We start from the raw sequence: 14139 nt of genomic DNA, 5'->3' as shown, positions 1-14139 counted from the left end.
TTTTTATTTTAGACATCCACATTCCTTAATCATCTGTGTATTTGAGTTTCATTGGATGTTTGCCTGTAATTAAACCTTTTTTCTAAAAAAAATATGTGTTTAAAATAATTGTAACTTTTAAAAAAAATATAGACTTGATTGCTATTGCAAGAACTAAATAAAAGATTTCTTAATGCTGCTTAATGTTTTGGGCCTTTTAACACAGATTTACTCATCCAAGTCTCTTTTTAAAAAAAAAAAAAAAGCAAAAAGCAAAGACACAAAATGTTAAGTTCTCCCTCTAGGTGGCACCATGTCCTCAGTGACAAAAGGCCAACTGCCGCCGTGGTGATTAGTTGGGGAAGTAATGTGTCAACACTGGCGCTATGATGGTGTCCTACCTTCCTGGACATTCATCTCTTAGCTGGACCGTCTGTTTTCAGTTCAGCTCCAGAAAGCACCTCTACCCTACAGATTTAACAGTACAAAACATCTTGCTGCCTCAGACAGACGAGGATCGTCACATATTAAAACTTTCAAGATAAAGGTGCTTTTTTTGTCTTGTTTTTTTTTTTTAAAACAGAGTGATTCACATATAGCTCTGCAACTTTGGAGGGCAGAACTGCAGAGTCCCGGCACAAACACAAAGACAGAAAGCAACAACATGTTAATAATTACATGTTTTATTTCAGTAAAATAAACTAATTAAAAATGGACACACTTTTTCATATATTGAAAGAAACTAACTGTAATGAGATCATGCAAGGCTGTAATGTCTGGCTTTTGTTTTTTGTTTTTTTTTTATCCCCACGTAACATCTGCAGTGGATGGAACCAGTATAAATGTAGAAAATAATAGCTGTGCTACTGAAATGAGAGCCACTCTTAATGGTGGCATTTTCATGGGTCATCTCTCATTGCACAGAGTACTTCTCTAAGTTTCTCATGAAAGTTGGATTATACAACAATTTCCAGTATCTTGTTACACGGTGCTCATCCGTCCTCTAACGTTCGTTGTTTTTTGTTTTTTTGTAATGCTTTGTAAATCTTGCTACTGTGTGCTACTGTTCTTTTGTTTTGAGTTGATGACAAAACTTCAGCTTCAAAACACAGACACTGCTTTGTGTTGGTGTTCATTGAAATTTACTATTTGAGACATGGGGGGCTGGGGGCTGGGGGGTAGCTGTGTGCTTTCAAAATGGATCATGTGTTATGTTTTGACTGCACACATGCAGTGGTGGCAAAAGTCTAATTCCTTCCCCACCCCCATAATACGCAAAAAAGAGTTGTGTGCAGTTGTGCTTCAGTCAGAACAACACATTGTACTTTCACCATGTACATATACATTACACTTCACTGCTTACAGTATATTACTGTGTTTCAGTTTAAGTGCAAACTTAAAACTTCATTAAAACACCACACAGCGTCGCATTCTGTCAGTTAGCAGTGTAGCGAGCATAGATATAAAAAATTTCCATATTTATAGTATGCCCTACTTTCAGGTGGAAACATTTCCACATTAAGAGCCTCGGCCGATTGACCCTGACCTCACAACACTGTATAAACGCGGACTCACAACAGGGTGCTTGTTACATGCTCTGATCATCTTTTGCTCCCTTGTGTGACCTTGCAAACAAATATAGTGCCACCAGCTTAAGACTTCAGGTTCACTAAATCATGAAACGCAGCAAAGTGCAAAGATTCAACAAGACACTGGCGATACAGTTTTCTATCATGCCTCAGTTCATTTCCTCATTGATGGTGATGGTGAAATGACCAAACGTCACACACAGTGTTGTTAAGACACTATAACACCTTTTTTTTTCTAAGAGAGTTAATTGACATAGCTGATAGAATATCTCATGATTCATCTCAGGCAATCAACACTTATAAAAACATCATGGCTGTAATATTCTTGTATCATGTAGTCATGGATCGTGGAGGTGGTGAGTTTTGTCCTTTTAAAATATATTACCTCTAGTGACTCGGGAACAAAAAATTACAGCGTTACAAAAAAACAAAACAAAAACCAAATGGCTTTTGTGGGTTATTCTCGCCCAGTAGTGTTAACAGGGTGATAGTTTTTCCTTTTATATTTAACAGCTTTAAGTCCTACACTTTATTTTCAGACATTTTTACATTGTCCAAACCATGTTGCACACTATGGAATATGTCATTTTCCAACTTAATACAGAAAACCTGGTGTATTTCAAATCAAAAATAAGTTTCCAAGAACGCATTCCTTAAATTTGACTTATTATGGATACTTGTCATTTCAAGTTTTCTCAGTCTAGTTATTTTCGATGTGTAAATTAAATAATTCAAACTGAATGTGTATTTGCAGTACAGCTCGAGACACATGTCTAGGCATATGTTGCTGTAGGTGCTTTGTTTCGACCTCGGATTTGGAGGTGTAAGACAAAAATGAAGAATTCCTCTGTTCCTCTCACACACAACAATGTGTAGTGTACTGTGTTTTTAGCTAGTACACAGTACATTTGCATTTTACTGGTACAAAATATATTTTTACTAAAATGATCAGTCATTGTGTGAATTCCAAGCATCACAGCCTTCAACAGGATTTTTTCTACTTATAATTTTGTTCTTGTTGTTGTTTTCTAAAGATTAACATCCATATAAAAAAAATTGTAAACAACTCTTAAATTCACAATATGCATTTGATTGCTGGACAATGAGGTCCATCACAGAAATGATCTTTTATTGTGCTCCTTTCCTTATATTAAAACTAACATTGCAGGATATTAAATGATGATAGTTTGGCCTTCCACTAATGTTTGATATAGTCTGTTATTGTACTTAGTACAGATGAGAATTCTGTGTGCAGATTGTGCTTGTATTTTTAGTGGCATCACTGAAGTTGCATTTCTTTCTCTTCTAAAATTGCTTAATTCGCTTCTATTCAGAGAAAAGAAGGACTGGCCAATATGAGGTTAAACAGCGGAGCAATCAAATACCTCCTCCATAGTTTGGTTTAATTTTTCTTGCTGTCAGGTTATGATTCAGCCTTCAGCAAACACACCGGTCTGTCAGATCCATGACAGTGCAGCAGATGCTGTGTTTCTTTTACTCAGATTTACCTGCTTACTTGCATTACTTTCACTTGGTAATCGACTGAACTCTGCCGGCCATCACTGCCTCTGAGCAAACAGAAAACAAATATTCAAAATCTACTTTACACAAACAATGATCTGGATCTACACTGAGATGCATTTGTACATATATAATTGTCAAAGAAGCGTCAAACAATTTGCTCTGGAAGGCAAAAATTTTACTTCTGTGTATTTTATCATACTGACCGCACTGCTAGACCCAGTATAGGCTGTAGACGTGTGCCCTGGGGCTCATGTTTGATATCAGTTAGTGTGCTATACTAAAGATAGGCAATGGGCAGTCAGTGCCAAATTTTTTTCTTCTTCTTTTTTTTTTTCCATTACGAACAGTAACACAGCACACTTCACTCGACTGACAGAGGAATGCTGACAGGATGTTCTGGCCTGATGTTTGTTCCTTTTGCTGGATATCTCTCATGATTCATCCATAGTAATTGAGCATGTGTGGAAAGGCTGGTGTGTGTCTGTGTTTGTGTGTGTGTGTGTGTATGTGTGTGTTTGTGTGTAAATGTGTCTCTTGTGTGGGATTGTGTGTGGCTTTATGTATTTAAGAGAGCACCATTTTATGACAATTTCTCTTCAGAGAAAACAGTCACCATTAGATCATCATAAAGTCAGCATTTCAAAAATCAAAACCAAAAGAAAAAAAGTCTTATTTGTGCTATTAGAGCCATGTCCCAGTCAAACATTGCTGTGGGTGTCACTCTTGGCCTTTACGGAGGTCCCTCGGGGATTTTCAAGATTAGGTGTGTGAAATTTGCCGTTACTTTGTTCCTTCTGTCACAACTCAGGCACACTGAACACTGAAGGGGGATGGCGATGCTGAGGGTGTTGTGAGATGGTGATCAGACAAAAACTGTTTCAGAGTTAAACATCAAGGTTGGAAGGGTGTGTTTGTGCGTTCGGTGGTTCAATCGCTTCACAACGCCCCTGTCACACGGTTCCGTTCTCCTGCCTCGGCTTGTGGATGGTTGTGCGAGTGGCAGGCGTACTCAGGGATGGAGCCAAGGTGCAGAGGAAGCCAGCCAGCAATGTGAGACCGAGGCCCCCCCAGGCACAAAACATGGACCAGCCATAGCCATGGCTAATGTCTTCAGGGAGGCCATACATGTAGCGAGGATAGCGGGATAACTCGAAGTTGATTCCTGCCACACATGTGCACAATGAGATGATGCAGCATGTTCCTGTGTGAGTGGAAGAGAACAGGACTGGTTTACATGGTTTTCAATCGATTATTGAATTTTTACATGTACTCTGCATCTTACTGCAGGATGAGAATCATGTTACTGCGGGACATTGAACTGTTATCTCATGTTAACACAAAGGTGCTCTCAGCTGTCATCAAATAAATAAATAAAGTGAATAAAATTGGATTTTGCATGCATGCATTCGTGTGTGTGGATGTGGGCATATGTGCTCTCACAGTACCTCCCATGAGAAAGAGTAGCCCAGCTACATATTGCATGAGGTCATGCTGCTGGCAGCATCCCAGCACTCCAATGATCCACCCGAAAAGAATGATGGACACAGCCATGCCCACAAAGCCAGCTGTCATTCTTCTTAGATCTGCAAGCAGAAACGAAAACTTCACCGAGGGAATCGTAACTTACAGACACTGAATACTAAAGCTAAAGGCTAAAGTATTATTATTACTATTATTGAATTCCTTATGTAAACACGTTGCATCACTGAGAACAAGATCTCTTTTTCATGACACACCTGTGTGCAATAACATAAGTGTAGACAGACTGCTAGACAGGCAGAAACCTAATACAAAGAGACATTATACATGGTCATAAATTATGAAAAGTATTTCCCAGGGTAGATATAGACATGTAATGTTTTAAAATCATCCAATTAAATAAAAAAAAACAACAACATTGCTTTAATTGTTTGGTTGTTGTTGATGGGGTTTTCCCTTTTTTAGTCTTTCAGTTTTTCCAAACTGTGTGAACAGGAAGTACAGCTAATATTAAAATGTCATCAGACATCGTGCAGTAGAGCCTTGTAAATAAACTTTATACATTGCTGCTCTATTTGCGAGGCAGGAAAATCGCACTGTGTTTCACAGTTAGAACAAAGATACAAGAAACACAGGAGAGTAGGACAGTAACAACTACTCTGTGATAATAGTTAAGATAAGCATGAGTCAAGAGGCAGGCATAGAAACAATATCACCATGATAGTGTAGACAAAACTATAGATTGTACAATGATGTTACTGGGAATACAAAAGTCAAATCCCTGGAGTTCCACAGCAGCCTTAAAAGTGAGGCTAGCACCTATCCAATCAACAATTTCATGTAAACTAGGCTACATGCTAACTTAGAAATAAAGTTACCAATGAATGTTTACTTCTAATTGTATTATCAATAGCAAAGTTGTGACGGAACCAACTGGCTGTCCAGTTTCGTCTTTCAGAGGAACTAATATTGTAGTATGCTATGATATACTTACTCGTGTGTCAAGGATTTAACTAATGCCAATAAAACAACTTAATATAGATCAATATAATATTCAAAAATCAGAAATCAGTGAATTCAAAGCTCTAACTGAACTTTATTTCGTGCTAAACTATCTGCTTTTAGACAGCTTTTTCTGCTTTTTCGTGTTGAAACAACCTGCTGTGTTAGAAGAGGAAGTGTTTTAAGACATCATTACGTAGTTTCAATACACAGTTCTTTCTAGGAAATAGTCTTATTTTCCTCATCTTCTAGATAGATCCACACAGTGAAATCAAATGAGGATCCCACTGTATACACAAATAAAACTAATTCAATCTGTTAGTAAAAATAATTACATATATAATTAAACAATTCAAAAAAACTGTAATGCATTAAAATGATATCACTTTTACAGAAAACCTTTTTAAGCCAGAACCATGAAACAGTTGCCAGAAAATTCTAAACTTTGATAAATGAAGTGTTCAGTGAGCCTTCTAATAGCTAATGTAAAAATGTAGTACTCGTGCAACAAAATACAACGAGAATAAAAATGGAAAAATATAGCAAGAACACAAATAACAAGAATAAATGCAAGGATGTATTTTTAACTCATCTTAACTGAACATCTCTGCATTACCAACGCACTGTATCACCCGTACTGAATATAAAACAACACACCTACAGGCAATAAGATAAAAGTAGTGGAACATGATACTGGAAATCACTACTGATGGAATCTAAGGTCTGGCAACTCACTATCTCATATTAACCTAAAGGTGCTCTCGGCTGTCATGAAGAACAGAAACTGAATAAAATTGTATTTCGTCTGCAGACTCATGTGAGGATGTGCTTTTCACAGTACCGTGATACAAGGATGCCAAGAAGTACAGGTCTACTCAAGGGTTTAAAGGGGAGGTTTAAGAAAAGAAGCCCCTGTGTTAATAACCCTGATAACCGTGAGGTCAGTATAAGGTCAGCAACACATTTACTATTGATAGGCAGCTATGTGTTAAAAGTGGTAAATATAGGTATTTTAATTATTCAGAAATGGATAAGTATCCACTGCGACGAAGCGAGCGTCTTGCTAAGGCTTATAGGTTTATAAAAGACTGCAGGGAATGACAGCACAAGGAGATTATTTCACATAAACGTTTCCAGCAAGACTGAAAAAGACGTGGCTTTTGCAAATGCATTTGAAATAGTGAGGGGGGAAAAAGACAAAAAAAACATATTTATGTTTAATATTTCCACACTTATATCATCATATCTGTACTGTAAGGCAGCGGTCCCCAACCCCTGGGCCTCGGACCGGTACCGGTCCGTGAGTCGTTTGGTACCGGGCCGCGAGAGTTGAGGCTCAGGTGTGAAATGTATAGTTTTCTGGGCTTTTATTGGTTTTCAGCGTTATTTTGTTATCGTTTTTATCGTTAACTCGGTTTTCCTGGGTCTTTTCACGTGTTATGAATAAATCTTCTTTTTTTCGGTACCGGTACTAGTTTTATTTTGTTGTATTTATCCGCAACACCTTAAAGGCCGGTCTGTGAAAATATTGTCGGGCATAAACCGGTCCGTGGCGCAAAAAAGGTTGAGGACCGCTGCTGTAAGGTATAAGAACAGTATTTTGATTTTGGTGTTATACGCAGTTGTACATTTTTGCCATTATTTAAATTGCATTTATACAGTATGGGTACTTGTATGTATAGTTGTATCTTTTAATATTTGATGACATCTAGAAGGCAAATAAAAATCACAATAAAATGTATTGACAGAAACAAAAATGTCTATTTTAATTTGTTGTTGAATGTGTTTTCACATAATTTTTTAATAAAAAATCAGCAATCCATCCATCCATGCGCTTCCGCTTATCCTTTTCAGTGTCACGGGGGGCGCTGGAGTCTATTAAAATCAGCAATGATTTAATAAAAGTTTATAAATAAAATTCACATTAGCCTCTGGAAGTGCTCAAGTTACCTTCATTTGCTAAAACTAATTAATTTTGTCACTGCCTCTCACATGAAAATAGTTTCGGACATGTTTGAGGCTGACAAGAACTGACAGGATGAAAACACTGTTATGTGAACATGGCATCTTTCATCTAGTGCATAGGTGTCAAACTCTGGCCCGCGGGCCAAATTTGGCCCGCAGCCTAATTACATTTGGCCCGCGAAGCCATACCAAATTACTATTAGAGCTGGCCTACTGGTATTATACAGCTAATGTATATATTGTTTAGTATTAAGCTTTGCTTGTTCCATATTCAGTTTTTCAGCAAAACGTGTTTGAGTCAATAAGAAAAGATTCATTCTTATATCTGAAGGAATAAATATATTTCAATAAATATATTTCAATAAATATTAACGTTAGCCCGCGACTTTGTTCCAGTTTTGAATTTTGGCCCACTGTGTATTTGAGTTTGACACCCCTGATCTAGTGGATCAATTTTAGTTTAACAAGCAGAGCTAATGGTAGTTACAGTAAAACTGTCTGTCGGTACAAAGAATAAATAAGAGCACAATACAAAATGTGTTTGTCTGTGTCCACCTGCCAAACTTATGTTCAACTTTTACTTCTGGTTTGGGTCTCCTCCACCTCCAGAGGGAAATATCTAGCTGATAAGCTGCTATATGTTCCACTGCCTGTTCCTATTTTTGTCTGCTATTCAGTGCTGTGCAAGCAAGTCTAAAGTGAGTTCCTTTTTCTCTGAAAACAGTGACACTAAATAAGAGAAGAAATGCGTGTTGATTCAAGTAGCAAAACAACGACTAAAACAGGGATAACTTTCATAACTAGCGTGGTTAGTGGTAGCAGGTGTGCTGCTGTTTCTCTTTTTTTGATTAAATGTGCAAACATCCTTTACTTTCTCATGCAGCTCTGATTTTTCATTGGTGTTTCACAGGTCAACAGTTTCAGGACTTAGTAATAAATATTGCATGCTTGAGCTGTTTTTATGGATTGTATGATTAAGAGCCTGTATGTGATAGTTATGTAGATGCTAAGAGCAGTATGATAAATCCAGAGCACTAATAGTAAGACTAAAGCAATCCTGTTGTACAAACAATAAAAAAACACCACTTTCCCTTCGACTACACATCATGTTGAGTATTGATATTCATTAAACAGAAGCAAATGTGATTTAATGTGAGAAAAAAGTGAGAAAGACTTCCAGCAGTTCTTTAGCTGGCAACATGGTGTTATTTTGATTTGGTAATAATAGAGACATTTGTTTGACGAAAAAAAGACATAGGACCCAACACAGTGCCTTGGTGCACACCAATGTCACTCAAAAACAAAGCCCATTACTAAAAAAAGATTGTTATTTAATTTTCTCTTTTTATTTTTTTAATTATCATTAAGCTAGTCTAGTAATGCTATGATCACACTAGGAAAAACAGTGGCTGGAAACTGTGTGAAATAAACTTCTAATCTTCATGCTTCAAAGATGTAGATTACATGAGCAAACCACTTGCAGTCACTTGCTGTGTGACTTTGACTTTGAACAGCAGTACGATGGAATTAGCCTGCTATCAGATTGTGATTGAATGGGTTCAAACTGGCAACGACATGCAATCTGTTTGTGATAATGCAGCAAATAATTGTGATAAATCAGTTAAAATAACAAATCTGTTCGCATCTACATAAACAGAAATCCACATTAACTTCAGAGTCCAGCCAGAACCTCAGAGATTTAAAACAGAAATTTAGATTCCCTCCAAATAGTGAAATTGTTGCTGTAGATCAGCAATTTCAAGATAATATCAAGAATGCCACCAAATGACAACCAGCTGAGTCGAGTATCCAATACAAAAAGAAACGTCACAGATGAGATGCACTTATCAGACTTGCTGAGTTAGACTGTAATGTTTTGGCAATCAGTCTGCTTGTATTGATCAGACAGCAATTATTTACAATGCCAAACCCTTTCGAGTCTGACCGAAATTCTTTGTAGAAAAAATACATGTGTATTAATGAATAACTCCAAAAACCAGATAGTCAATCACCAAACACAAACACAGCCAACACCAGCTCCATAAAGACAAAAACTTTAATACTTACGGAGTGCATGCCACTCATCCTGCCGTATAGTCTTTGTGATGTTGATGGGTAAATTTCGCGGTAAGATGGACGAAGAATAGTGATACTTGACTGGGATACATCTCTGAATTATGCCTGGCAGAAGAAAATGGAAACAGTTGTAACTGGAGGACAAATTCCTTTAATTCAAGTAAGTAAGAGGGTAACAAGCAAGAAAATTAAGTAAGAATTGCATTCTGAACCTTCGCCCTACTTCTGGGATTGTAAGATAATGTGTGTATGCAAACATGGTAGAAAAGCTTCTTATTTATTTTCCACCCTCACTGGGTTTTAATTTTCTGAGCTGGCCTTATTAACCTTGTTTTCCCAACCACTCCTACATTGTTATTAAGGGAGGGGATTAGGGAAACAATATGGAATATGGATTATTCCACCGACAGCCACAACTGTTAACTGTTCTGCCTTTAAAGTGAATCTATTTTGATTTTTGCATTTGGTTTTGGGAACCAAAGTCTATAATCCAGATCCTGCTTTTCATATCAGATCTCATATTAAGGAAAATTGTGGATACTTGGCAAGCCATTAAATGTCCCACACACCTATTGAAGATTAACATAAATTAATTTAGCTTCATGACTGGAGCTGTGATCAGTGAACCGACTGACGCCTCCCTGAGTCTCCTTTTTGCTTTGTTGTGAGTTCAAATGGGACAAATCAGACATTTATCACAGCTACGGTACAATGAGTTTGATTATTACTCGTAAGCATATCGGTGCCCAGCTTTAATCTGATAACGCAAGTGAAGGAATCTTTGAAGGTGTCACATATTGTGAAAGTCTAAGTCCAAACATCTATAGGGGTAAACTCTGTTCCACATATGCTGAAAAACTATGTGAACAAATTAAGATTTTGAACTCCTAATACTCTGTATAGATCTGGAAATGCATTCAGAAATGTTTGCATTAATTAAGAAAATAATCTCCCAGATGAGACACAATCAACTATTAAAATGCTTTGCAGCTTTGACCTTTCTTTTCATCTGATTCCGAGTGCAGTTCTGTAAACTGTCTCACTTAAAATTTGTGTTATTATCATTTATTGTTTGCCTTCAAGCAGGATGACAGAGTTTAATTAAGGTCACTTTAAATCTGACAGACTGGTTGACGTCTGATTGCACAGTAATCACATTTTGGCTGCTTGAGCAGGAAGTAACAACGTTAGCACAATTCTGATGTTCAATTACATACATTTGTGAGATCTAAATGTAATAACAGCGGACGAATCTGCGTAATGCTTCTGGTGTATATTCATTGTCACTGTAGTGAACATGCCAATGGCAAAGCAGAGCTACTGCAGCGAAGAAAGATATAGTTTGGTTTACATGTTATTATTCTCCACATAATGCTGGTGCTTTATAGCCAGTGACCATTATAAATAATCAGTTTTCTTCTATGCCATCTGTACCACTCTTTGCACAAAACATGATAAATGAATGTGAAGCTATAAAACCTGAAGTTAAAGATGATCCTAAGACTCAGGCAGGGCTATCTAAATCGAGTAATAAAATCTATTTACTTAGACTGCATACAGTATTTACTTCTGCAGGCACTTATAGTAAATACTGTAAGTTCTATTATGCTTGAAATTGAGCCAATTCTAATCTGCACCTCCGTTCTTGCTGATAAGAGCTCAGTATGGTAAATATCCCAAAGGCATGGAGGCTAGTAGCAGCAAGAACTTTTAACATAAGTTAAATGTGTTGTAGTCTGTCAACACGCATAGTGCAAGATGTGGACATAGTCTCATGAACACAGCTCATAACCAACATAGTAGTGCTCGTTTAAAACTCAAATGTTTTAAAAAGAAACACAGTCCAGTTAAATAATAATACAAAGTACAGCCTGAAATAACCAGAACACTGAATCACAACCATTCAGAGACAAAATCTGAATAAGCTTCATCAGAGTTACTTGCTGCTGCAAAAACTACATCGCACTAATGTGTTTATGCCATAAAGTCAGCCTTTACAGGACAATGGGGCAATCAGTGAAACATTAACAGAACACTGAAATGATGTAAGTGCACTGCTCTTACAATATGATGATTTTTGAGAGCAGAAAAGAAAATGCACTGTAAATTATTCATTGGAGAGCCTGAAATCTTGTGTTATTCGTGCAATTAAATGGTTTTTAATTGTAAAATGAGTGGCAGTAGTTATAGTAGTTGGGGGGGAGGAAAGTGGGAAGTATTATGTAACAGAATTACTGCAAGGTATCTAAAAGGCTGCTAGATTTGGTGTGAATTGGTTTCAGTACAGCATGCTGTGGCTAAATGAATGTTATTTACTGGTCTGTTTTAGCCATGCTGATCTACTTTTATTGTGACACTAACCAACAACAACAACAACAAGGACCACAAAAAGTCCCCCAGTTTCAGGACCTTACTCTTTTCCAGGTATGACATCAGGCCTGATACAAAGGTTTTCATTGTTGTTCACTGAAGGATGGCTGTGCACTGAGTTGTCTCTACTGTAGCCTAATATTTAAAGCACTTGCATTAAAGATTCAGCTTCTGGTGCACACTGAAATTGTTTTATTTATCATATTGACTATTACTAGACCGCTTAGGCTCTTATAGACAAGACTATCCTCTTGTTATAATAATATTATAGAGAGAGAGAGAACGAGAGAGACTTAGCACCATGGACAGCGAAATTACCCGCTAAATTAAAAGACACAATAGATTCCAAAAGGCCATCCTCATGTTTTATAAAATGTCAAAGCAGAGACATGCTGATGTGAGAGGCCTCTGGATGAGTGTGTGTGTGTGTGTGTGTGTGTGTGTGTGTGTGTGTGTGTGTGTGTGTGTGTGTGTGTGTGTGTGTGTGTGTGTGTGTGTGTGTGTGTCAGGCTAGGTGAGCTCATCGCTGAGCATCACGGCCTGGTGGTGCACACAAGAAAAACCAGGCTCCAGACTGCTCGTGTTTACCTTTGTAAATGAGGTCCTCGGTCTCCGGGTCGAATCCTTCCCGGTGACATTTCCTCCAGAGACCAGAGATGGTGGAGTTAAACTGCCGGCTACAGTGAGACTCCATGGCAGACGCCCCGGCCAGAAAGTGCCGCTTCCTCCTGAAGACAGGAGCAGCATCTGGGCCGTTACCTTCCCTCTCCAGGCTCTTTGGAGGCATCTGGAGGGGGAGGTTGTGGCTCGAAATGTAGATGTAACCCGGGTCGTTTCGCTTACTGGCATAGTTTTTACACCTCTCTCGATGTCTCCTCGCGTCCGTCTCGTACCAATAATCGGTGCAAATCGCCATGGCGAGCAGCCCCAGCGCGCAGAGAGCCAAGAAGAGCCCCGTGCCCGTTAATATTTTCATAGCGGCCATCTTCCCCACTCGACGGAGAGCCCAAACAGTCGCAAGAAGGTTCCTCCGTGGCCGTGGTGATACCGCGTGAAATAAATCACGACGGCACTCACAACCTCGCGCAGTCCCGCGCTGGGAGCATGGTGCTGAAAGGCCAGTGATGTCCGGACTAGATGCTGCGGTCTATTGTTGTGGTACCCGGTGAATGCAATGTTGTTCCCACCATCTGTTATGGTACAGGAGGAGAGGGGATGGATGGCGACCAACGCTGTGAGGAGGAGGCAGGGGCAGTGATGTAGTTGCGCTCTCTCTCCTCCAGGTTGTTGCGGGATGGGGGAGCAGACAGAAAGCAGCTCTGTTGTGGGGGAGTGCTGGTTTTTAATGCTCGGATAGTCACCTTTTGCACTAAACGTGTAAAAGACAGGTGCTGTGGAGTCACAGCTGAGCAGTGTGCAACCGATCCTTCAGATTAAGAATCATCTACTCTTTTTTTTATGTGTGTATTTATTGTTATTTATCTCCCACAACTGCGTTCCTGCACAGCAGCAGAAACGATGCACAGTGTAGAAATGATGTGACATGCTTTAAGTGATAATTGTTCTATACTGGGCTTCATAACTCAGCCATCCAGGCAATGTTCACGAGATGGCTGCCAGCTGATACACAATCACATGTGTTTCAGAAGCGAGTTCCAACACAATTACATTTGTTTCAATAAAGGTACAAATAGAGCTATATATATTCGTGTGTCTGTGTGTGTATATATATATATATATATATATATATATATATATACTTGTGTGTATTGCACGTATGTATTAGATAATGGTCCAGCAAGAGTAAATCTGTTAAAGATTCATTTACTCTATATTGGGCCTCTGCTTTGTTACAGAATAGTTTACAATCCCAAAACATTACTTTCCAGGACAAGCACATATTTTAATCTGGGCACCCCAGGAGAAAACATGTCTTGATGACATGATGACTTTAGTAGATTGAACATAGACTGAATTCCCTTAAGGCCTTTATGAATTAATATATATAATTTAAGTTGTAAGGCTCATTTTTTTCCCCCGTAAGCAGAAACGTCACTTTACATTTTACTACCCAACTACCTATAATGTCGCATGTGCATGCCTCTTTCCCCTTCAGAATTCTCTTAATACTTCATGACATAGATTCAGCAAGATG

General features: G+C 38.3%; 1 protein-coding gene across 1 annotated transcript; it reads right to left on the bottom strand.

Moving 5' to 3' along the window:
• Nucleotides 1-1127: 1127 nt before the first annotated feature.
• tmem276b (transmembrane protein 276b) lies at nucleotides 1128-13367 on the bottom strand. The gene is made up of 4 exons (XM_026166577.1): nucleotides 12573-13367; nucleotides 9606-9719; nucleotides 4538-4675; nucleotides 1128-4293 (listed from the first exon to the last, which is right to left on the bottom strand). The coding sequence occupies exons 1-4, from the start codon at nucleotides 12967-12969 to the stop codon at nucleotides 4043-4045; spliced, it is 900 nt and encodes a 299-aa protein (XP_026022362.1). The 5' UTR covers nucleotides 12970-13367; the 3' UTR covers nucleotides 1128-4042.
• Between the last annotated feature and the right edge of the window lie 772 nt (nucleotides 13368-14139).

The sequence above is a fragment of the Astatotilapia calliptera genome, chromosome 1, assembly GCF_900246225.1.
Source record: "Astatotilapia calliptera chromosome 1, fAstCal1.2, whole genome shotgun sequence".
In the NCBI taxonomy this organism is placed as follows: Eukaryota; Metazoa; Chordata; class Actinopteri; order Cichliformes; family Cichlidae; genus Astatotilapia; species Astatotilapia calliptera.
Note: the sequence above shows the minus strand (reverse complement) of the source record. Positions and strands in the feature narration are given on the sequence as shown.